This window comes from Phalacrocorax carbo, chromosome 8, assembly GCF_963921805.1.
Source record: "Phalacrocorax carbo chromosome 8, bPhaCar2.1, whole genome shotgun sequence".
Classification (NCBI taxonomy): domain Eukaryota; kingdom Metazoa; phylum Chordata; class Aves; order Suliformes; family Phalacrocoracidae; genus Phalacrocorax; species Phalacrocorax carbo.
This window is the reverse complement of record NC_087520.1, coordinates 6,397,259-6,422,629: the sequence shown is the minus strand read 5'-3', so window position 1 is coordinate 6,422,629 and position 25,371 is coordinate 6,397,259. Positions and strand designations below refer to the sequence as shown.

At 43.5% G+C, this 25,371-nt stretch overlaps 1 protein-coding gene across 2 annotated transcripts in view; it reads left to right on the top strand.

The window, feature by feature from the left end:
* Nucleotides 1-7,111: 7,111 nt before the first annotated feature.
* Nucleotides 7,112-25,371, top strand: part of ADAMTS2 (ADAM metallopeptidase with thrombospondin type 1 motif 2) — a 190,089-nt gene continuing 171,829 nt past the window's right edge. Inside the window, exons 1-3 of one of the 2 annotated variants that reach the window (XM_064458419.1) lie at nucleotides 7,112-7,638; nucleotides 8,142-8,231; nucleotides 8,587-8,948. In XM_064458419.1, the coding sequence (XP_064314489.1) occupies nucleotides 7,551-7,638; nucleotides 8,142-8,231; nucleotides 8,587-8,948 (540 nt within the window). In that variant the 5' untranslated portion in view covers nucleotides 7,112-7,550. The remainder of the gene's footprint in view (nucleotides 7,639-8,141; nucleotides 8,232-8,586; nucleotides 8,949-25,371) is intronic. The other variant, XM_064458420.1, reaches the window with a different exon arrangement.

Sequence of the window (25,371 nt, the reverse complement as noted above, 5' to 3'; positions counted from 1 at the left end):
TGTGAGTGTGGCACAATTTATAGCGTACTCTAAGAGTGCCAGTTCACACTCAACTAAGTTCTGATCTGGGGTTAAAAAGAAGGCAGGGATGGGCTTCAATTTTTGTGCTACAAAGGAGCATAGGAATTATTCTAATCCTAGTCCTTGTCTTGAGTTTTTCTTAGTGACAAATGATGCAAGAGGCTTGCTTTCAAATATTCCTAAAGAATCCCTGCCCTCATTCCTTCATCTGAATGAGTGACAGATTAGGCAGAGCTTCCATGGGCAATGTTGCTTAATTTGGCAGCTTTGGAGACTGGAGCTAAGGGAAATGCACAATTCACAAGTTCAACAAAAATCTCATTTTGTAAGGTGGAAAATGCACATTCCCAAAAGTTTTGCACCTCCCAACTGCCTGAGAAGTGCTTTCCTTTATCTTTTAGGCACTGTGACTGTGACCTTCCCCCTGAGCTGGCAGTTCTCACTGAGCCAAATTCCATGAACCTTCTGAGCTTGTTTGACTTCAGGCTGCAGATATTCCGTATTGGACAGGATCCCAGTAATCTGCTGTGCTTTTCCTTCTGCGGTACTTACATATTTTAATGACAGCTACAGAAATTATATCATTTCTGTGACTGGTGAAAAACCTCTTAAAATATAGGGTCCTGGATAGTAGTAAATTTTCATTAACCTAATTTGTAAGGATTTTTCTGGTCAAGCATGATGCTAGCATATGAACTCCATATTTCTGCCACTGCTTAAAGCTTAAACTTTCCTCTGAAGATGCGATTATTTACGGTTTTCTCCCTTTCAGCTTTATGGCTCCCAGAAAGCATGGTTAAGGAAAAAAAACAAAAGGCTAAGTTGCCAATGCATGGCATCTCTTGAGGTGGTAGTGTAGGTGGTGAGAAGGGAGAAGGGAAGTAGCTTGAGACTTCTGTTGTTAAAGGAAATAATTATTCAGATAAATTGTTTGTAAATGTAAAGAATAAATACTATTTGAAAAGTGTGTCTACAAGTAACAGATAAGGATTTCAGGGATGACTTTTGGAAAGATCATACCACCTGTCCAGATTTTGGGATGGAAATCCTTATTTTTCTACTTGTTTCACTGAACTGCAGCGTTGAACTTTGTACTTAGGCAGGTCACTTTCTTCACTGTCTTACTAACTCAATAGACCTCCGTCTCCACTGGGCCTGCTAGGCATTACTTCAATACAAATATACAAATAATGATTCTGAGGCTGGAAAATCTCCCAGTCTATTTTAAATGGGTATTTGTTTTTAGTGAAGATATAAATTACTAAGATGTCCTATTATCAGAGCTGCAGCTGTGAAACAGGCAACTGGAAAGTAGTTTGTTTTATTTGAAGCGAGAATTGAATCTGAAGATCTTGATAAGGCTTAATTTTAAAAACTTCTCATGTTTCTTAACTCTTCTATTTTGGGGAAAATCCTGCTCTTTGTCTGTACTTAATTAGATTTATAAATAAATATTTCAGAGGCATTTTCTAGTAGTTGTAAAGAATATTTTTACTTTGTTTCTTAATATATGCTCTTTGTGTGTACCTCTACTGACTAAAACAATGCCTAGTCTGATCAATCGATTAATGCTGTCAGCAGTGGGTGAACCAGTAGAAATGAGTGGTGTGGTTTTTCTGGAGGGTGAAGAAATCTGCATGGCTGAAATGCTTCTGAGACAATTGCGTTCTAGCAGAACAATTTGTAAATATGGCTGGTTGAAACTGCTCCATCAAAATTGTTTCTCAACAATTAATTAATATGTTGACTAGAAACACGTTTTTCCTCCAGAAATGTTTATTCTGGAAGATGTTGATTCTTCTCTTTTTAAAAAGTCACGGTGCACAAAGCCAAAATATTTAGTCCAAACTTGCTAAATGTTTTTCAGGGAAAAATATGTATAGCTAGATTTGCACTGGGTAAAAAACCCCAACTGCTTGATTGGGGCCTAGCTGCCCTAAGCTTCCTTTGTAGGTAAAGCTGATGGTGAAACTGATGCCCCAAAGGGTGACAGATCTTAGGGCCATCTAACTTTTATTCTGTCTCCCAGACCTTGCACAAATCTGAACTTGGTGACTTGTCCAAATCTGTGGCATAATAAGATGCTAAATAAGGTCTATCTTTGCAACGACTGAAGCATGCTGACAGGCAGGATAGGAATGCTTTATTGTCACTGCCTGTGCATTTGATGTTTCTGAGATTTCAGAACTAGAAGAGTTATTTTGGAACCAGACTGACATGAACAATATGAAGAAGTATTGAAAGTGTTTGGTTCTTTCAGTGACTCCTTATTCTCCCCTCAAAATAGATATCTTATAAACTGTAAAGGAACTGGTTAGTAACAAATGAGAATTCTTCAAGAGGGAAATCAAATGTCCCAGTACTAATTAGTTGAAATTAAGATCATTCAAATATTTATATAGGGAAGGCAAGTATTCCGGGAACATGCTGGGATAGATCACATGGCTGGAATATTAATAGAGAGGCAATAAATCTGCACAGAAAGAATCAAGGTGAAAACGTAGGGGAGGGATTGTACTATTTATCAAAAGACAATTACACCACCAGTTAAATACAGGTGGTTAGTGAAAGGAGTGGTAACAATGAATTTTTATGTGTTATGCTGACAGAGAAAATGTAAAGGGGAATTTAGATGGAACGTTTACTGTGGGCCACAAAATCAGGCCAAAGTGGCTGAACCAAATACAGAAGAAGGTGAAGGAAACTTGGATCCACCCCCCTGGTTCTATTACTTCCTTCCCTGACTGTGAACTCGCGTGTGCGTACAGTTCAGCTGCCAGCCTGTTCAGGTAGGAACTTGGGGCCATGTACAGAGGAATTTGAGCCTGTGCTATCAATGAAACCTGAGAAGGCATCCACAGGTGGTGCCTATGTGGCCAGCATCTGGCAGATGAATCTCTTGGCCTGTGTGATTTGCACGCAGCCTGGCCGTTTTACTACCCCAGGCTGCAGGTATCCTACATGGGTGGCATTGACACATGGAGTGAGGTCGGGAGGAATGTCTGCTGCTCCGTTCCATCTTGGAAGACTGTACACTTGAATCTTAGCTAAAGTGAGAGTTGAGTCCTGTAGCCCAGATGGGCAAAACTACTGCCTCACTGCCTAAGTTTTTGTCAGTGAAGTTTCTTAAGTCCCTGAAGTTCTGGGGCATGTCCTGTGCTGCTCCTGTCTTGGCAGAGTCACCCAAGTCTTCTGAGGGCCTCTCTGCCTGGGCAGTCTGAGTGTGTCTGGTAAGGGCCATGGAGCTGGTTCCCAGAAACCTCAGGATGAGCAGGCAGAGGAAATGGCCCCTTTTATACAGTTGGCCAGAAGCTCTCTCTCTGTTGTAGGCTGGCTTTTATTAGTTACCAGTTAAAGATGTACATATTTTTTGTAATATTACCTCATTTCTTACTTCAGAAATCAAAGGGACTAGCCTGGGTATTACTGCTTTAATTTAGTTTCTTGTCACCTTATTTTTCTTAGAATATTTCTTTGTTACTTTCTTTCTTAAAAAAAGTGGAAGTGAAATTATTAAAAAAAGCTTGATATTTTGGTAATTTATTAATTGTTACATTGGTCTGGTTTTGTGTGATGGATTGTTTCATTACCGTGCTCATGTAAAGGGGGGAAAAGGCAAGATTGTTCCAGTTCTAGTTACTGCTCTTTAGCATGCACTGCTTCAGAATCAGCATTAAATACATGCATTTCTTCTAGGTAATATATAATACTGCCACGTAATGGCAAAAGGGTTCAAACAATACAGAGCCTGGAAATGTCAAGAGTGGAAGAAAGGAACTGGCACGCTATTTTAATTTTTCTTCTTTTCATAAGCTTTATAATGTTGCATAGCCACAAAGTAGGCATACCACTCAAGGGTGAAAGCAAAGACAATGATCTGCATAAGGAACATAAAGCAGGCAATGTACAGTCCTTTTGCAGAGAGGTATTGTATTCCCCATAAGGAGATCAGAAATTAGAACTCTCCTTTCCGGGGAGCCTCTTGCCTAAAAGCTTGGACCACTTTGGATCGTGAGGGCTGTAAGCAGCCTGTAAGTTACCTGCTCAGGCGATGGCATGCCCTTTGGAGGAGGCACAGTGCTGCAGTCCAGCATCATCCCTCACAGCCCAACTAACATCGGGAAAAGATTGATTTTCCCTTGAAAACAGCTAGAGATCTTAGAAATCTCAGATACAAGGTTTTTCATTGCAATGTGCAGTTATATATGTTCTGAACACTTTCATAGCAGTCGCTGGTGATTTAAGCTTTGGATCTTTTCATTTTACTAAGCAAAATTAAATGTTGAGAGAACATCTCCACAGGGAAGGTCTGACTGCAGTTTATACAGATGTACCCTAGCTAGCACAGGAACTGATAGCACAGACTTGGTGCAGACAAGCAGATCTGCAAATCCAAGTAAATACTCAGGCAATCTGTGCTGAACTCCATATTGGTTCAGTTCCGATGCTGTTTGTAGCTTAGCTACCTTGTTTAAAGCTACTTCGGGTATTTCAGCAAAAGCTGCTAGAATACCTTTCCTTCAGACTGGGTATTTGTTCAGGACACAGAGCATCACCTTCTCCTTTCTGTATGCCCGTCTCCAGCAAAGGCAAACATCTGTGTGATTGTAGTCATGTTTGGCAGCAGCATAAGCATACCCTCAGATCAAACTATGGGAGCACAGTTGCAGCATGTAGTCCTCCTCCCTTCATGCCAGTAAAATAAACGTGATGTGACTTCATTCACGCCACTTAATTCAGAGGTTTGTGGACTATGAGTAATGCAGCAGTATGTACATTTCACATGGAGTTTTTCTAGTTCATTCTAAAAAAAATTTGAAGCATCCTGCTGGAGACAGCCATGGCAAGGCCCTGCCATGGAAACCCAGGCAGCAGCGTTGGCTGACCATGTGAAGAATCCTGGGCAGATAGTTTAGGAAATGGGGAAGAAATAGTTTTAAGGAGGATATTCCCCTGAATTTCTCTGCTAGACTGGTGTAAGAGCAGGGATGTAAGAACTCGTCTTGCATGTCACTCATTCAGGCCCTGTGGTGGTTGGCGTGCTTTGGACCACCTCCTCAGGGCCAAACATGGATCAATTTTTTCTCTGGAAGGGTAATGGGCCCATTGCAGTGCCATATGGCGCAGCCTCAGTTGGTCTAAATTGTCATTGTGAATCTGCTGCAGAAAACCTTGGCTCTGCTGAAGTCAATGGCAAAACTCCCACTGACTTCAGTGGAGGATCAGGATTTATTCCCATGAGTTCAGTGGAAGCCCAGTTTTTACCAACTGCAGATCTGGCCCCATCGTGTGACACTTGTTCCTAGTTTGGTTTTCTTGAAGAGAAAATTTTAAAGATATTTGTAAAACAGCTCCTCCAGCCCCTGGAGCCCCTGGAGCTTCTGGGTCTTGGCCCCATGTCATAAGATAATACCATGCACACAGACCTTGGTTTCTGTATAGAAACAAACTTCTACGTGAAGGCAGTTCCAGATTCTTTTTGTTTATATCGTTACTCTGCAGTACAGCTGTTATCCATACTAAAGCATATTTTCTAACCTCCAATTTTTTCAAGAATAAAAATCCATCCTAATTAGTAGAAGCATTGGCTGGGTTGTTTTGTATTTCTACAAAATACACTGTCTCCTTATTTTTTTCTGGATGCATCATATACAAATAAGAACTCTGATTCCAAATATAGGGCCCACCCCTCTCCCTTTCAAGTTTATGAGCAGAAGTTATTTCCATTTGAGCAGGATGGGATGGATGGAACATAAAAAAGCCACATCATCAGCTTAAAATACAAGTCCAATAAAAATGAAGTTGGAACTTTACCAGCTGTGTACTGATGAAAGTATATGAGATTTTAAGTAAGAGAAGCTGCTCAAGATGGACTCACAAACAAAACAAAACAAAAAATGAGCCAACAGAAAAACAAACCAAAAGGAAGAACAGGGAGAAGCCCGGTGCAGACAGCCATCCCAAGCAGAGGTCATTTGAAATGATACGTAAAGGGATGTTTGAATGTAATGTACAAATTGATCTACTCCATTATTCAGGATAATCTTTCCCTTTTTATCCTTAACCTAAAAAATGGGAAAACCAAACCAGAACAACAAACCAAACAAGTAGAAAATCAGGTACTGCCATAATTGATCAGGCCTGCAGTCTGTGAAACCCAGTTGCTGGCATTCAGCAGTACCAGCTAGCTGTTATTTTATTTCCATAACCTTCACTGTGTTCATAACATTGGGGTGGAAGGTAATAATTGGACCCTTAGTTATACAGGAGCAAGAATAGTTAAGGATACCCAGGAAAATTCTTTGGCAGAGGACCAGCTTCCTGCAGGAAGCCATTGCATGCAGATTTCCAGAGGGGTATAATACCTGCGGACCCGGCGCGGGTCAGGCTCGGTAGGGCAGGCTGTGGCGGCTGGGGGTAGTGAGAGCACAAGGAGGGCTGTTGGGATTCTGCAAGGTTAAAGTGGTGAAAACAGCAAATGATCCCAATAATGTAACAGCTGAGTAAATATATACATTATCAAAAAGGAATAAGCGGTATGGCATTTATCCTGGCCATATGGAAACAAATATAACTTGTTTTTTTCATAAAGGCCACTCTCGGATATTTAATTATTTTTAAAAAAATCTTCATCTATATCGTATTTATAGTATTTCTGAACACTTTCAGGGTCTCTCTCTCCATTTGCAGATATTTAATAGAAGACGGCTTTGCAGCAAGCCTCATTAGCAAATAGTCCAAACAATTTTTCCCCGTGAAATGGCTGCTTCGAGTTATTTATTCCATCAAATGAGATCTCTGACGGTGGTTTGCCTATGGTGGTGGCACTTTTTCCCTTTGGGTCCTTGCTTTCAACGGGAACCCGAGACTCCAACAAAACTCACGCCGGGGTGCCTTCAGTTTGCCCCGTCTGGCTCCGGTTGTCTTTGACCGCCCGTTTCCATGCGGATTCGGGGGCCGGAGCCGGGACGGCGCGGCCGGCCGCGCCACCGGGCCCTGCCCCGGCGCCCCGGGCCGGGGAGGGGAGGGGGGGCGTGTTGCTTTTCAATGGAAAAAGCTTTTGGCCAACTCCCATCCCCGCTCCCAGAAGCCGTCCGGGCGCGCGGGAGCGCCCCGGGAGCGGGAGGAGCCCGGCGGCGGGGCCCGGGGGCGGTGGCGGGGCTCGGGGCTGCCCGGCGGGGCGGGCGGTCCCCGCTCCCCTCGGCCGGGCTGCGCCGTGTGGCAGCGCCTCTGTCAATCAGCCTGACTTCACTCCTGCACGCCCTGTGTTTCCAGTATTATACCCCCGCCGCCTCCTGGTGTCTCTGCTTCGCTGCGAGCCGGGAGCGCGGCCGCCACTGCCGCTGCGGCTGCGGCTGGGCGAATGCGCGGGCGGCGGGGCGCGGGGCAGCGCTGAGCGGCGCGGAGAGGCGCGGAGAGGCGCGGAGCGGGGCTGCCTCCCGGCCCGACCCGGCTGCGGGCGGCGCGGCGCTCGGACGGCTGCGGGCAGCCCTGGGCGCCGGCCCCCGCGTCGGGCCGGGGCCGCCGCGATGGACCCTCCCGCGGGCATCGCCTGCCTCCTGCTCTGCTGGGCGCTCGCCCTGCCCGCCGGCGCCCTGCGCCGCCCCGGGGACAGAGGTAGGTCTCCGCCGCGGCCGCCCCGCCGCCTTTGGGCTGCTCGCTTTGCCCCGCCGCCGGTGCCTTGCAGCCCGCCCGTCTGAAGTCGCGGCTCCTCGCCCCGCGCCTTTCCGCTCCCCTTGAACTTCTTCTGCGGCTACTTTTGCCGGGTTTGCAGTTGTTTCCTGCAAGAGGCAGGCGGGGCCGGGGCCGGGGCCAGGGGCTCCCGCGCCTCCGGCGGGGAAGGGACGCGGGAGCCCCGCCGGCAGTGACAGCGCTGCGCCGGTGGCCGCAGCCCCGCGGAGGGGCGAGCCCCGGCGGGCAGGGCTCCCGGACATCCCCGTGCGGGATGAAGCACATGGCAGCTCGTCTGCCTCCTCCTCCTCCTGGCCCCGCCGTCGCCGCCGTCCGAAACTCCCGGGGCTCCCGCTGACACCGCTGCCGATCGCTGCCCGTGCCCGTCACCAGTCGGCTCATCCCCGTCGCACCGGGGGTGGTTCGAGGGATGTGCCTTTCCTTTGCAGGCTTGACACCTGCACGCCGAGTCCCTACCCCTGCCCCTCCGGGCAGTCCCGAAGTGGATCAGCGCCCTCCCATCACCGCTGGCCACCCGGGTAGCCCCGAAGTTATCAAGGCGAGCCGGGCACCGGCCGGGTGGGCGGGGGTGCGGGGTCCCGGCTGGCGGGGCAGAGAGTGGCGGGACCCCGCTGCCTTGCCGGGAGTGCGGGGTCCTGGCTTGGGGGAGGAGGGGAGGCTCACGCTGCCGTCTGGTGCTCTGGGGAGCAAAAGGCAAGTTTGAATGAACTCTGCACACTTCATGCCGGTGACTGAAGTGCCCGTACAGAGTGCAGTGTCCATCTGCCTTATGTAAGTGTCTGCTGTGCTAATGAATAATGGAACAAAATCCCGCGGCATCAGGATATGTTTAGTGCTAGTATCTCTCTCCTTTCTTGCTTTCTCCTTGTGAAGATGCAATCCTGAGGAATATCGAGGAGTACAGCCTTGTCATCCCCACCAGCACCGACTCAGAGGGCAGGTTCCTATCCCACCTGGTGTCTGGACCGCCAAAAGCACGCTTCAGGAGAGCTGCAGAGGACTTGCAACGTGAAGCAGCAAATGAGCAAATATTTTACAATGTCACTGTTTTTGGAAGAGAGTTTCACTTCAGGCTGCGGCCAAACTCCAGGCTTGTGGCCCCTGGAGCAACAGTTGAATGGCAGGAGGACTCTGATGAGACTCACGTTGAACCTCTCTATGGGAATTGCCTCTATGTTGGGGATATCACTGATTTGCCAAACACTTCAGTCGCTATCAGCAATTGCGATGGGCTGGTAAGTTACTTTTGTTATTATATCAAAGATAATTAAATTAATTTCCGACAGTCTTTAAATATAAAATGTGTGGACTGTCAGAAACTCACACCTCATATGGTAACTGTGAATGCAAATTAACTAATGTTCCCTTGTGTGGGAATAGCTGCGCTGCACCAGGCACTTCTTTACAGACAGTGGCACTAGAACTTTGAGCACATGCTCTGTGGTAGCTACCCTGGAACAGAGCAGCTGAAGCCAGGGTTTATGTTGATTTGTGGTAAAGTTACTTGAGGTGTCTGACCCTTTGAAACAGAGGATGAAATGGCATGTTCTCCGCATCCTCTTCTACTTTTCACTTCCAGTCTGCGAAGGGAAATTTTAGAAGAGTTAATCTTGTATAATGGGCAGGACTGCCCTGGAAACAAATTTGATTGGTAAAATACGATTTTGCCCTGCAAAATTTTAGTCTATTCAGAGTCTGTTTTCATGGATCTTTCGCTCGGTGGGTTTCATTGCCTAATCAAGTGATCAATGGAAAGTTGCAAAAGAGTTTGAGTTTTACAAGCAAAACAGCTCCCTGTGATACATTTTGCAAGGCTGTGTGCTTTAAAACTTGCTGCAGGTTTCTGTTCTGGAGTGCATGTTCAACAGTCAAATCATAACTCTTTGTCCCTGACATCCTAAACTGTCATGCTATCATTTGAACAGTAATTACTGCGCAGCCATTTGTTTAGTGAGAAAAGGGCTGTATTTTTGATAATGAACCATTTATCTAGCCAGTATTTTCTTGCTATACCACTTAGAAATCATAATTTTGAGATTACTTAATTTTAATGTATTCTGTTCTCTGCATAAAAAGCCAGTATGAGTCAGTTGTATTTCTATTTATTTAATCATAGAAAGTTGTTCATTTGCTGTGCCAAGAAGATAACATGTACTGAGATAGTATGTTGGCTTTCTGAGAATGGAAGGGAATCAAATACTTTTCCCCTTACTCTTGCCTTTCCTGTGGTTTCTTCTAGCCATGTGCATTCCTGTTTTGAGAAGCAGGTTTTAATGTTGCAGTTGTTTGATGTGGGCAGCTGTCTGAGGGCAAGAGGAACACTAGAACTGAGCAAGAAGAGCAATTCAGAAAGCAGAATATGAGCCTGCAGGCCCACCTCTGGTGTGGAAGCAGAAGTACTTCGCTCTCCGCATACCTAGGACAGATCATTCTGTGTGAGGCAAAATTTACTTGCTCTGGGCATTGCAGAACTGGGGTGAAGCCAAAGCTTTTCTTCCTTGTTCATCTCCACTAAAAAGCGGAGGAAGATCCTGTTGACGGCTGCTGCTTGCCTTGTGCTGGCTCTTCTCATCAGCACAGGTGACTGCAAGGGCAGTGGGGGAGCTGGTTCCTTCTTCCCCCCAGTGTTGGCCAGTGTGTGGAGTCCTTATGTTTGGAGAAGAGAGTTATGATAAAATATAATAGGAGTTAAACCCAAAGTATGGATAAGACTCTAGAGGTCCAAGGCCTCATATTGCATGTGTAAATGACAAAGTGTTTTTAAAATGCTGCTCTTTTCATATTTCTAAGTAACTTCTAAGATGCAAAGGAATGAAGCCAGGCCTCAGTTCAGTGGCACTCATAAATACCTAGAATCCAGAAAGCTACCAAAATAATTTTAGTTTTCAACCTGTATCCGCAACCTGTGTGCCTGCCTCTTTCCAGCATTCTTGTTTTCATTAGAAGCAGAGGAGTCGGGTCTAGTGCGAGAGCTGCCATATTCTAATCTGGATGTCACCCTGGGTCTCGCATGGCACTGCAACTTCTGTGATTCTGCTAATATATTTGGAAATGGCTCACTCTTTCCTCCAGTGCGTATCTACATTGTAAATGTTGCAGGGCAGAGACCACGTTTGTTTTTGCCCGAGTCACTGAAGCCTTCCTGCAGGAAGCATTGCCTTAATACCTTTAAGCCTCTGGCCATAATGATTTCCCTGAGATTCTGCAGTAAATCTGTTGTGGAACAACAAATTGAACTTCAGTCCCTTGGGTACTATGTTCCATCTCTACCCGTTCCCTCCATCTCAGTTTCTTTCTTTCTTGGGGGGGGGGGAGAGGTTAGAACAGGTGTCCGTTACACAAGCTCCAAGAAATGGTACTAGTGGTTCTCCAAAATCTATGGCTCCGCAGACAGCAACAATGAGCATCTAACCCACTGAAATGAATGCTGCACTCAACTGTCTCTCAGTTTACCTTTTCATTTCTTGTGTTTGCAAGGAGTATTGAAGAGTCTCAGATATTGCTGGCAAGACATTCTTGGAGACCACTGGGCTATATGTTATTCTCAGGTGTATTGGTATTTCAGCTGTGAATGAAGACATGGACAAGGCTATTCTCAACTGGTTTTCTATGTCCATTTTTTTGTTCACACTTAGTTTACTTCAGTGGAGAAATTCCATTGTATCATGGATTTTCTTTTGGTTGCCTAACAATATACATGCCATGGCCAATGTTCTAACATACCCCAAGTATTTCCACCTCCTTTTCTAGATTACTCTGGAGATAGGGATGGTGGAGCTCTCTGACAACTGAGTTGTCAACTGACGGGTGTTAAAGTGATTTGTTGTAAACTTGCTTCATTTGATTCCTAGCATTTTCTTGAAGTGCTTGCTTTTGAAGGTGGTTTGGCGTCTGTCTGTGCTTCTGGTGGGCTTCCAGCTTTTGCATACAGTCATTAGGGCTGGAATAATATTTGAATTGAAGTTTCATAGTTTGATCTTTACATTGCAAACTTTTGTTGACTGAATCTGGTTCAAGTCAGTGAATGCATCTGCCACCTTGCCAACTTCTGATGTTATTTCCTCTGAACAACCCCTCTGGTTTGCACTTTACTGCCAACTGTGTCTTATTTTCCAATTCTTGTCTGAGAAGAGTCTGTCTGGTGGTATTGGTATTGCCAAAATGAGAAGTTGTTGGAAGGCACTTACATGAAAACAGTAGATCTGCGAACAGATTTTTGAACTGTACTATAAATGACCAAGGTGTTTAATCTGCAATAATCCTAAAAAATGAAAAGGTACAGTGAATGCATACACAGAATTATCGGCTGCCCTGACTGAGGAGATACAAAGTCAGTTTGGGTCCTCCAGTTTTCTGTAACAGAAGTCAGTGACAAAATTAGTTTTATTGACCTAAAAATCAAATCAGAAACAGATGAAGAGAACTTCTGAAGTATGCGATCTAGGTGTGTTTTCAGAGCTGAAATGGGTCTTTACGAATAATTGGAAAGTTAAAGCTAATCAATAGCTTTTTAACAGCTCTCTGCTTATGGATGTGATTTTTACCATATAGAAAAAAAGAGTTATGTGAAAGCTTTCCTACTTAGGATAAAAACACTCCGTACAATGTGGTATCATCTTGGTTGGCATGATAGCATTCAAACTCATTTTCCACTGCGTGGGCAGAACCAACACGGTCAGCTGTCAGCGGCCTGCAGACCATTGTGGAAGATACTGAACTATGAGTACGTTCTTGGTCCTCAGCCAGATCCTCACTTGTGGATGCAGTTGGAGGATGAGGGAGCTGGCTGTCCTCTCCAGGGGTTAATTGTGAAGGAGAAGCGCTTGGAGGCTGTAAAAATGCCATAAAAAAATACAGAGTTAGGATTATGGCGGTCCTTCCGGATTATTGCCTGAACTATGGGAACTCCCGTTCTTCACCCCAGCAGATGAACCTGCTGTTGTAGAAGAACTCTTTATGTATCTGGATTTCTTTTTTTGATAAATACTTCTGCAATGCTTGAGGAAGATGTGCCAAAAATGTCTTCTTCAGGTTGTCAGGATGGTAACGTTTCATTGTGGAACCTGAGAGACATAAACTGTCTCTCAGTCTCCTCATAACATTTTTAGCGCATGGGCTAGAATATGTGCTTAAACACAAGCAAATGAAGTAGAACCACAATATCAGCACCGCATCTGGTATGGATAATGAGCACATGATTAAATTAGGCTGCAGCACAGTCAAACTTACTGACAGGATCCTAAATGATTGAGGATCACAGCTTCATGTTGAATAGTCAGTATGGTCTAGCACCCACTGAAGCAAACAGAGGAACATCAGTTTCTACAACATAACATGATGTCTTAGCTCTGCTTCATTAGTATAATCCTCTTCCTTTTTTAAAAGTTAAAATATCAGCTGCCCAAAAATTTTGCGATATTGTCATTAAAATGGGAAGTTATTAGAGGTGGGCGTATAGAAAGTAAGCTATTCAGGACATTTATGGTTGTAGGTTTTCTTATGGAATGGTGAGCATTAACTCTGTTGGGGAACCAAGCCATACTCACCTTACTAGTATAATGGACACAAGTGTTTCTTCTTGTGTGATGAAATAGGCAGGGTTTGCTCTACAACATTTCAGTCTTTACTGTATGCTGTAATAACACTCACAAACCGTCTGAGAGAAGCCCTTTGGCTGGCTGTTTGCCCAGATGCTACTGCTTCTAGAAATGCTTGGGAAGGCAGCAATGCTTCTTAGACTCCTGCCCAGTACTAATAGTAACTGTAGCACTGGGCTTACCGGGGTGGGTTTGTGGTGATATGTTCACTTTACTAGCCAGTCATGAATCTTCAGGAATTGACAGGTCCTTTGCCTATTGTTCAATGTAAGTGCATGTCTGTCAATTGTCCCAAGACTTTCTTAAATATTATTTGTGTTATTAGTATTTTCCTCACTGTTTTAAATCAGATAATGGAATATTTTTATTTTCTGCAGTCTTTATTTTACAGGGAAATATTAATATAATCTAGTTTTAGGCACATCATGTAAATTGTAAGTGTAGGAACCCAGGTTCCAGATTCAGTCAATGTTGTTTTCTGAGAGCAATTCCAGCTACCCATGTGAAATGCCCACCTTTCTCCTTCCTGGAAGAATATTCCCCCCCTCCCTCCTGCCACATTCCCTGCATTCCTGAAGAATTTAAACACCTTGTGAAATCTGTCCTTGTTTAGTGTAATCCTGCTTCATTTTGAGCATGAGCTTGAGCTCTTTGAAGTCAGTGTTTTGAGGTTATGTTCTTAAATACTTTCCTGACAGGGATGCTTTCTTGGAACAGGCCACAGAGCTGAAGCTGAATCTAACTCACCTTAGGTGGATCATGTAATTTGCCTGGATAAGAGGGTGAAGGATCTGCTCACAATTAATACACCGGGAGAAGACAAACATGCTTATATAACTGTGTTATTATTATTTTTTTTTCCTTTTAGACATCCATCTCCTGCTTTCATATGGATTTACAATTTAGTTTAGTTTCTGTTTGGTCTGGGTTTTTTTTGGATTACACTGATTTGTGAGGTAGCAAAAAAGCAGAACTCAAGGTAGCACAATATTGTCTTTAAAGTCTGGTCAGGTCGAGTGCCTGACAGTTAAAACAGATGCCTGCTACAAATAATTCCAGTAATTCTTCTTTTTGTATTCTAACTTCTTACAATTGACATTATGATCAGGTCGCATCAATTTTTAGTGGATTAACATTTGACATACATAACCTCTTCATTTGGGAGCATTTTCTCTTTATTTTAAAACAAAATCAAACCGAAGTTGCCATCTGTTTTTTGTGTAATGGCAAAAACCACTGTGGGCTTTTTTCTTTTTGGACAAGTGTAATACAGTGGCAGGAGAAATGCAAATAGTTCCTGCGACAGTACAGAGCAAAATTTCAAAGCCATTCTCTTTAAGAAAACAGCAGCCATTCCTCTGCAGATGATTAGAGTGGGATCTCCATTAACGCACACAATCTTTTGAATTCAACTGGGGTCTCTACATGTTTAAGGCAAGCATGTATGTAAATTTTAACACAATCAGAGTCTGACTGCACATCCACATCCACACACCTGATATAAAAGACCTGCATTGCCTGACAGAAAGCAACGGGGCTATTTTGATGCCTAACTCTCAAGCATATCCATATATTTTCACAGGACAGACACTTTGCTTCATAACCTGTTGTCTGGTTCTTTACTGTTCATGTCCCTGGCCAACACTAGCCTAGTTGGACAGCCCTTTCTGCTGTGTAAACTGCAGAGACTTTCCCTTTTGAATGTTTTAGTCTGAAATGCAGAGAGTGTAAACGTTATGATTCAGCCTCTAACTGGAGTAAATTATCCTCATTTTGCTGTCCTTAAAAAAGACTCTGTCATCAGTAGGTACTGTTTTTTTTCTTTGCATCTTCTGTGCATGGATCATCTCACCTACATTTTATCTGAGAGCAGAGTAAGTAAATTCCTACATCATACAGGTGGACACCATCTGGTTAGAATATCCTCGGGCAATCAAAACCGGTATCTTTGTGGTATGTTGTAGGCCTTTGGATAAAAGATAGGTATTTCCTTATGTCCTATTTGACCTTGTGTTGCGTTGTCCTTATTGTGGTAGTATCGCAGCTGTACTACCCTCTTTGACCACAAAAGAACTAATTTTCCAACCAGAATATTAAACCATGTACGTCCAAGAAAATGTGCCTAATGGCTCCTTCTACTTTTCATCTTAAAAGATCCAAATATAGTACCTAATTTTGATAAGGTCATAATTACTTTCTGGGGTAAGCAGAACATCTATTTTGAGAAGTCTGTCCCTCTTCAGCTTCCAAAGGTGTGTCCCTTGAAAAACGCTATTAGCTTACTTAGCCACCAGCTCAGTGCTTCCTCATGGTGTGGCAAGGTGTTTCAGTATTCTCTGAGAATGTAACGGTTCAGCCTCCTGCAAATGGCAAGACATTCCCACGTTTTGAGTTAATTACATATTTATCTTTTGCTACAGAAGGTTGGGAAATATTTTTTAGATCAGCCAGAGTTCCAGCTGTTGCATGGAGCAGGACCTTTTCTCCACAGATCACACCAGTATTCTATTCAACCTACTTCCGAGTGCTTTTTATTAATGGTGACTGTTGCTTTGTAAGCAGGTCATGCCATTGCTTAATTGCACACTAGGACATCTCTCATACTGGGTCTGATTAAAACAGAGAATCAGGGAGCAGGTCTTCAGTCTCTTGTAGGGGGCTGCACAACCTTGCATTTGCTTCCCATGAATAGCTCTGATGAGCACAACCTCTTTTTCAAATCACCTTCTCCCTTTATTGCTTTCCTCCCTCCAAAGTTTCAGTAAGTTCTTGAACACATCACATCTGGTTTCTTTAGCCTCTTTATCTGTGTGTGTTTTAAATTCATCTTTGTTTGCAGAGTCTTGACACAGCGGGTTCCCAGTTTTAATAGTCTGCGAAATGAAAGGCCCACATTTCACATGCTATTTTCAGCACCGTTCTATTAAACTGTAACATTGAAGAGTGTCCTCTTCAAGTGGTGAAGAGCACGTTGCTTCCTCATAGCTAAATCACAGTCTCTGCTATAGATCATCTGAGTTATTCCCAGGTCTCAAAATGTCTGGTACTTTCCTCAAATCTGCAGTTCCTGGAGTCATAAGTGTGAATCTCAGCATCAATTTTTAACTTTTTCTTCTAAGTAACTGTTTTCTGTTTAAAGTGTTTTTAACTAAGAGTTTCCCTCAAGGAAAAGACAGAGAAACATAAGTTGTGTTTCTTGAAGTCTTGAAAATCACCAGGCCTGTGGAAATCATCCCAAGTATGTTGTTTTGAAGGTGTCATTTTACAGTACAGTGAGTCTCTCTTAACATCTCATTGCTACTGAGAAGGATAATCCTGTTCCCCTGGCTGCTCTCCATGCTGTGCTTCCCATTCCTCCCCTGCTCCAGCACCCTGCTCCTCTTACTCCACTGTACGTTAACCTAGAGGGTGAGTCGCCAAACCAGTGAATGGCTGCCTGCAAGTTTAGCTGCTTGAACTAGTTCTCTGTGGGGTGAGATGGACGTCTGTATAGGTAAAGGGATGAATGTGGAAACATCCTCAGCTGGGCTTGAGGAGAAAACTGAGATTGCTCCTTCAAGAACAGATAGACTCAAGCTGTATTTTAAAACCACATCCTTAGTCTCATGATTTTGAAATGGCCTGTGCCTTTCAGCTTCAGAAGTTGGATAAACAAATTGTTCTGCTCTGCAGATGATGGCTTTCCATCATCCATTTTATTTTGCAAAAAAATTCCACTGCCATTGGAGGCGAGTGTTATGGGATCAGAGAAAGGAATGGAGTTTGCTGCTGCGGGGAGGAGAAGAGTCATTCTGGTGGTAGAAGGGAGGGTGGAAGCAGCAGTCAGAAGGGCAAGGCAAGGTGCTGAATGGTAAAAACAAACCAGAGATGGTGATCCCTCCTGTCTTGCGTGTACTTCTGAGAGCATTTGTCCACTGGCGTGTGTTACGTGGTCTGGCTGCCCACTGGGGGAAGATTCAGTCACTGAGTGTGGTAACTTCGGTATCATTTTAGCCTCTCTGGTGCCACAGGGAGAACCTGCCCTGACCACTAATTTATATACTTGCCTTTTTTTTTCTTCATGTCCCTTGTAGGACAGTATCTACTGATGTGTTTGTTTTCCAAAACTTTGCTTTGCTAAAATTGAAGTCCCATTTGTACAACTTGCTGTTACTCTTTGGTCTTGGTATCCTAAGTGTGTTATAGTTTATCAGTGTTCCCTTCAGGTTTAAATTCTTTCTTATTCCCTTTATATTGGTTTATGTCAAATTTAACGTTTTGCCTCTTTATTGCTGCACTCATGACCTTTATCTTCAAAATAAATAAATAGAATTAATTCGTCACTTGTGCATCTCTCCATGGAGAATGCAGAGATTGAAATTGCCCAGGGACTGTGGTACTTTCTGACTCTCACACCTGCAAAGTACAGTATTACGATTTTTCTTTTGATGTGGTGATCTATAAATAAAGCTACTTCAACTTCCTTCCTACTGTCATTCCCTTTAACTTTTCCTGTAGTCGCCACCTCTGTGTTTGAATTTCATTACATGGTCAGACTGCTTTTTCCAAGCATTTAACCTCTAGCCCAGTGGACCTCAGGGGACAGATTGCAATCCATTTTCTACTGAAATTAAGCATGAAACCTACTAATGCTGTAATGAGGAAGAGTCGGTGAACATCATTGGTATCTTTGTAGATAAGAAGAGCTCTTTCTATCTGTAACTATTTAAAGCTAATTTAATGCATTTAAGTTATTTCTCTTCACTAGGTTTGTTGACTATTGGTAGCTGCTGTTATTGATCTTTAATGAGGTTGAACTATTTCTACAAGATTTTTGAAGCAAGAAAACTAGAAGGAAGCACCTGGTCAACATTTAAACTAGTCTTTAAAAGACATAAAAGCATAATATATTTCTGAGGTTTTAGGACAGCACAGTGCTACATCTTAATGTAGGCCATGAGTCTTTAAGCCCTTATTAATGTGTTTTTTGATTTACTACCACTGTGAGAATAATGAAGTTGACGTGTGGAAGAGAAGAAACTGCACAGCTAACTAGCAGGCTGGCCAGCAGCTCTTCCTGACCTCTTTTACCCCATCACTTGCAGTACTTATAAGAAGCAGTTCATGAAATGCCCGGAGTGATTGAGTTTTGTATCCAATTCAGCATGTTTCTACAGGAGCCCTGAATGTAGGTCTCTCAGCCTGCTGTTGTGCCGGCTTCCTTCCATTGCAGGATGGTCTCTCTTTTGGGCCTGCCTCCTTCCTCTGTGCCCTGTGGGCTGCGGGGCTGCAGCAGCTTCCAGCGATTCCAGTGGGCAAACTCATCCAAAGGCACCTCCACACTACGCACCTGGAAGGACAGAAACTGCAGATTCAGTGCTACTCTTGCATAATTTGGCCTGTAGGAGGAGTTTATTTTTCAAGTTGTGCTTCTGAACACGTGCTTTTTGGCATGGTGTAGTGAATATTGTGCTCAGTATAGGATGAAAAAAGTTAAAATAATATGGCAAGTATTATTAATAGTTTTTAGTAATTATTAATAATACAGCAAGGAAAGAGACGGCTTATTTTCTTGGCAGTAAAAATATTTCAAGAGCTAAACACAGTAGTAAACCATTTGAATTTTTATACAAATATAGTAAAATGATATAATTTAGAAGGGGAGAGGGGAAAGCACAGATTTTACTCCAAAAAGTTGCTAATATATCTGATATTTCCCCCACATGCAAAAGACAGAACTAACAATACCTGCTCTAAGCAGATGCATTTTGCATGTTTTCCCATTGCCAAGTGTGTGACTCCCGAGGCTGGTACAAGGGCCGGTTTCCATGGCCATTACACCAGTTGAAGGGGAGACCTGTTTGCAGGACAGAGCCTGTAGTTCGGAAGTGGAAAAAGAGCCTGCAGAAATGCAGAGATTAACTAAGGGTAGGTGGCAGCACAGGCTGTGGTTACTGTTTTAATAGTGGTTTTATTTGTTTTAAATCATGGCTTTTGGGTGAATCATGTTCATCCAACCCATACGCAGAAGTATATACTTGATTCTTTAGAGTGTTAAAATTGCTAGGGTTATTTCTTTCCCCAAGCAGAGGAGCTGTGGAAGGAATGTGAGAGATGTTGTTTGGAAAGCATTCTGCAAACCAGAATGTATTTAAAAATCAGTCCTTGAGAAATAATCACTACCTGATGATGAAGACAGCTGAGCTGGGCCAAGAGTCTTTCACGTGCCAACACTCTCTCACGTGACAGGAGTTATATTGGAAGCTGGCAGGCTTTGAAGCTTGCAAGGCTGAAAATGTCTAAAAATTTTCATAAACTTAAACTAAGTAATAGCTAGATAAAAATATGGCTTTGAAACTTTTCATAACACCTCTCTGTAGAACAGTGTAAACCTACCTAAGGTCACAATCTTTTACCCATTGGGAAAAAAAACGCCCCAAAATTCAGAAGCACAAGTTTTACACCACCTCAGTTCAATACCAATAAAGAGCTTAGGGATGAAGAAGTTTTAGGGATGAATTTGGATTGATGTAATATTTATAGCAAAGCTTCATATCAGAGTTTCCTAATAGTTTTCAGTTTCATTGTGAAAACGGCAGACCCACCATTCATCAGTAAACCAAAATATTTAATCCCCAAATAAATGCTAGAGGTGTCTGTCAATATTACATTTGTTTGCAAAGTTATGTTAAGGCTGACATAAGTGGTAAGTGTAAAAATGCGATTAATCAAAGGATGATTTATCACTCTGAAAGAGGAATATGAAGCTCAGTCTGGCTAAATAATAGACAAGCAAAGAAAGACAAGGCAATTTACAAGATGTTTTGAATTAATGTAAACTCCTCAGTAGGTAAAGGGTGATGAATTTGCTATTAAAAATTTTTAGTTCACTCCAGTTAAATTAAGGCCAACAATAATCATACACATCTTATAAAATAGAATAAAAATCCTGAACCTATGAAAATGTAGCATAATCTTGCATTTATCTAAACAGAGAATTACACAGGAAAAATAGACCTATATAAATTTTTATGTCATGGTCCAGCATCATTTTGCATAAAGGCCTGGGAAGTCCCATGGCAAGTGGCTGATCTTTGGGTTTGCGCCAAAGTTGTTGAAGTAAACATGTTTAGTTTCATTGGTTTCATTTGGCTTTGTATGGGCAGGTTGATTAGCAAAGAATTTGGGACAAAGAGCAGGCTATGGAGTATTCCACATCATAACCTCGTCTTTCACCTTGTTCTCTGTCCCCTGGTGTGGTGGCAGTGGTGGTGGTAAGAGAGGCGAGTACGAGAGGCTCAAGTGAAGCTTTTCCATTGCTGTTTATACCCCGTATGCTGGATGAAACAGGACAGAACTGCATGCTTCTAAAACTGAAATAGCTCTGCTAAACCTCCTTCCCTTCTGCCTCACACCACATCCCCACCACAGAAGAGGTGATGCATTAAGCGAGGGGGAGGGATCAGGAGAAACCCTCCTCTTGTCCATGCCAGGAAGATGAGGCAATTCCAGCTGCCTTGAATTTGCAGGCTCATCCTGACAGCTCTTTTGTCTCTTTCTTCCTATGAAGATGGGGCCAGAAAGTAGAAAGATTTTCCTGCTTACTGAAGTTTCCCATTTTTGCTTCTGCACTGCTGGAGGTGGGGTGGTGGGAAGAGCTTTCTCTGCCTATCTGAGATTATTAGCTCTAACCACAATAAAACTAGCATCACTTGCAAAAAAACCCCAAAATGCCAAAGTCAACCCCCCAAATCAAAAAAACCCAAGTCATGAGAGAGAGAGAGAGAGCAACATGAGAAAAACTTTAATTGCACATCTGTTCAACAGACTTCCATGATAATTCAGCAACAGCTAATTGAAACTCCTGGATTGCAAATATGCTTTCAGCCAAACTGGAGTTTACTTTCTCTGATGCAATCTCCTTTCAACTCCCCATTGCCTTCTGAGAGCCTAGTGGTCAGGATTCCAACAATCTGTCACTAGATGGGAAAATTAAAAGTTGGGTCTATTCAATTATAATGAGCCAAACCTCTGCTAATCCACATCATCGTGTCTCCATGGATTTCTGGGAGCTCTGTCACTTTGCATTAGCTGAGGACCTGGCCTTATGTAATTAGATGCTTTCACACTCTTCTGGTGACATGCCCTCCTCTGACAGTCTGGATTGTAGGGTACCATGGTTTGCAGAGAGATGACGCTCATTCTTGGGAGGCAGCAAGACACACAAGATCTGTGAATGTGTATGCACTATTAACATGACATTTTGTTAGGTAATATATTCAGGATTTGTTTACATACCTGGAAATAGCAAAATGCATTGGAAGAGGAAACCAGGCATCCTGGAGCCTCTGAAGGTTCTCAGAGTCCCTTGGTCATGAATGGGCAGATGGGTTAAAGGCACAGCTGTGGTGCTGTTTGTTCTCAGGCAAAAGCGTGAGCTCGCTGAAGGCCTCATGGCTTCCTGTCTCTGAATTACAATGCTGATGTAACTTTTGTGACATTTTCATGTTATCATACAAGCTTGTAGAAATCATGACACCACTGGCAAAACTATTGAATAAATATGATGTTAGAAGTGAAATTCATCCGTGATGGATATACTTAGGTCTTTGAAGGGTTTACCTGCTTCTGGCAATTTGGTGTTCTTTGGGGTGATTGAAAGAGGCGTTTGCTTTGAAGTGTTTGTGCCTAGGTAATGTTTTTGTAGTGCACTTCCAGAATGAACTCCATGCAGTCTTTAACCCAAGGATATAATTTTGGAATATTGAATTGCTGCTTGCAAGTCCTACAGTATGTTCTAGCTATCCCATTGTGGGAAACTCTTGTTTTTTTCTCTTTTCATTTTATATTTGTTTAAATTAAGACCACTTTTTACTGACGTCGAAGACCTATCAGGTCAAATTTAATCCTTTATATATCTCTTCCATGCCACTGAGTCTATTGCTTTGACTTAATACAATGTCGACATTTGCAAGGAATCTACTAAATCCTTGGGTTTAAATTTTATTTTGTTGTTAGGACATCACATTCATAACTAAAAAAGGCAGAGTCACAGGCAGAACTTCAGATATAGAGGCTGCTTAGTGACCTATATGGCGTTGGTGACAAATTGTGAAACGCTTTAAAGTATCCTTTGAAAGAACGATGAAGATAGACCGACCCCTGAGGAAGTTCTGATCTTTCGTAGGCTGCTTTATGGAGGAGTTGTTAGCACTCAAAGAGGGCAACTGAACATGGATCAGAAAGTGCTGGAACATTTTACCAAGCTGAAAACTCAGAGAAATTTTGAAATGGAATTGAGATGCTTCAGTGGAGTTGCACTTTTGACTACTTCTAATTAGGAGAAATGACCTTACAGCTTCGCTGTGATGCTGCAGTGTCATGAGGGAGCAGAACATGGTGACAGTGACACACAGGGAGCATCTTGTCATAAAGCTGCCCATTTGGCTCCGTGCTACCTTGCCAGCCTTTTGTCCAGCCTTAGTTCTTTTAAACTTCATCTTTTGGTGAACCACCTAGTGAAGACTGCTGGGGGCATTCTGTCATACCAATCAGAAGAACATCCATCACCGCTGGTGTTGGCCATAGGAGGAGTGCAGGTTGCCTGAAATTTGATATAGAGAGTCCTGTTCCTACTTAGTAGCTGGTCTCCATAAGCTTCTTTACCATCCATGCAAGTTGGCTCTGTCTGTGTTTCCCAGCCTTGTAAAGTGGTGGCAGTGGGGGCAAAGCAGAGAGACAAAAGTGGGCAGGCAGCTGCCTTTGCTCCAAACCCTTCAGGTATTGACTATAGCTCAAATATCACTAAGAACCTGGCTTAGTCCCTGTAAGGGAATAGACAGGGATCGGCGACCGGAAGATCACGGGATGTGATGGAAAGATAGACTCCTCCCCATAGGAGTGGCAGGAACAGGAAGCGCAAGAGCTATATAAGCGTGTGACGCAGCTAAATAAACGGACATTTTGTATCCATCATATTGATGTCTGTGCATCACTGTCCCCAGGGTGGGTAGAGCCCTGGGTCCTGGAGATATGCGGCCCAAGATAAGTTCTCCCGTAGAAGTGTACAGCTACAAGTCCCTAATAAAGAGATTCTCTTTTTCTTCTTGGACTACTTTATCTGCTGCGTTTGGCCAGTGTCTGAAGACAGCTACAGACAGCAATATGGTTGATTCTGGGAATAGCCTTACTCTGCAAAGAGTACTGCGCAGGTAATCTAATATCCTATTTATAATTTTTGGTGCTTCTTGAAACCTGAAAGCACTAGGCAGTGCCAGAGGGCAGCACAGTACACTGGCTAGATTAGCCCTAATACTTGCGTTTTCTAGTCTGTGTGGAGGCAGCGTTCTCCTGATGATGATGTCCTCCCTGGAGGTGGTTCTATGTGATAGGCAAGCCTGTAGGTTCTTACTCCTCGCCTTCACAGAGCCAGGGAACTTGTCAGCATTGCTCCTTTGCCGAAGAATGTGGAGCAAATGGCTGTCTTTGAAATTGCTGCCAGGAGGTGGTTAATGCACCCCGCTACCTTTAATGGGTTTGAATTCCAAAGCTCCACAGATTGAAAGTCTACCTCCCCACAGGCTGCTGCTGGGCTGGTGTACAGTACTGCTCTCCTTTTCACGAGCTGGAAATACTTCCTTCACTGGAGAAGAATGCATTGTGGTCCCTGTGGAGGAACGTAGCGTTCAGAGCAGCAAGATGACTGTGTCTGTGTGTGATTTGGGGGAGAGGAAGGGGTGGGTCAGAAAAAAGGCCAAAGGAAAGAGCAGTTAGAGGCATCTGATCAATGTCAGCAGAGCAAGATGCCTAGCCCTGGCACTGGCATGCTGAAGTGATGAGAATAGCTTATGAGTAGTGATGCAGCAGGAATGAGCAGAAAACACTGTATTTATTGACTGTTCACAACAAAATCCTTGTTCACTGAATACTCTCCTTTAAAAAGTACCTCCAGAAGGGAGAATGAAGCAAGAAGTGATGTCCGCATTTATCCTCAGTGCTAGTCTGCAGGGCAGGGCTGGAACACTGACTCCATTTGAGAGCAAACTGAACTTCTTGCATCTCGCAAACCAGTATGTGTGACAGTATAAGGTGAGCCAGGGCTGTCCAGAGGTGCTGGGCAGCTGGGAGCAGAGAGCTGGAGGCACGTGTGCACATCACCAATGTGTCCCATGTGCTGCAGGACAGTCCCCTCCAGAGCTGCTGTGATTGATTATGCGGGAAGGGTTCACAGCTCCAACCCAGAAGGGACTGAAGGACCTCCCATCCTCATCCTGAATTTTATTCCTTCTCTGTTAACGTTCTGACAAAGCTGTTTCCAAGGAAAGTTGTCTCCCAGCCTGCTGTGCTGCCAGGCTGGACTAGTGTGAAATAAAAAAACCCTGTTGAAACCAACAGCAAGGTTTGGTTCTTTTGTTAAAAAGTGTTCCGTGGCTCTGCTGCTGAGTCAGCATTGGTGGGATGTGAGTTCTGAATGTGATTTCTGTGGTCAAACTTTGCAAAAAGCTTTGGTACTTAATGTGCTGGTCAATTAAAGCATGCTGCTACGTAAGAAATGATGCAGTGGCTTTGTGCGGCTTGGTTGGTATTACCAAAATGGGTCAAAAGTATCAGACGAAGCTTTAATATCCTTGTTTACATAGTATAATTTTTATCACTTTGCGGTTCATTAATTTCTGCAGTGACTAGGGTATAGTCTAAGAGCAGAAAGCCTCCTCTCTCTCTCTGTATGATAAAAATAGCTGGTGCTCTCTCCTGCTAATTTGATTGAAGTGGTTATGGAAGTTCAGCTCTGTTACATGTAATACTGACCGGTCCACTGAACAGGGCCTCCTTCAGTCAGACGTTGACTGTCTTCATGCCACTTGGCCAGGTTTGGATGTTGTCTGGCCAAATAGCTTTAATGGGTTAATCACATTGGTGAAATTTTTTTCAGAGCAGCCCAACAGATAAGCTGTGTTGGCACAACTAAGGTGGTGCCAGAGAAATAACAAGTGTCTGGGGGCAGGACCTTTTAAATACAGTTGTATTGCCAAATCTGTCTTCCCACAGGGTGAAGTCTCACGTACTTGCACAATGTGGGAGC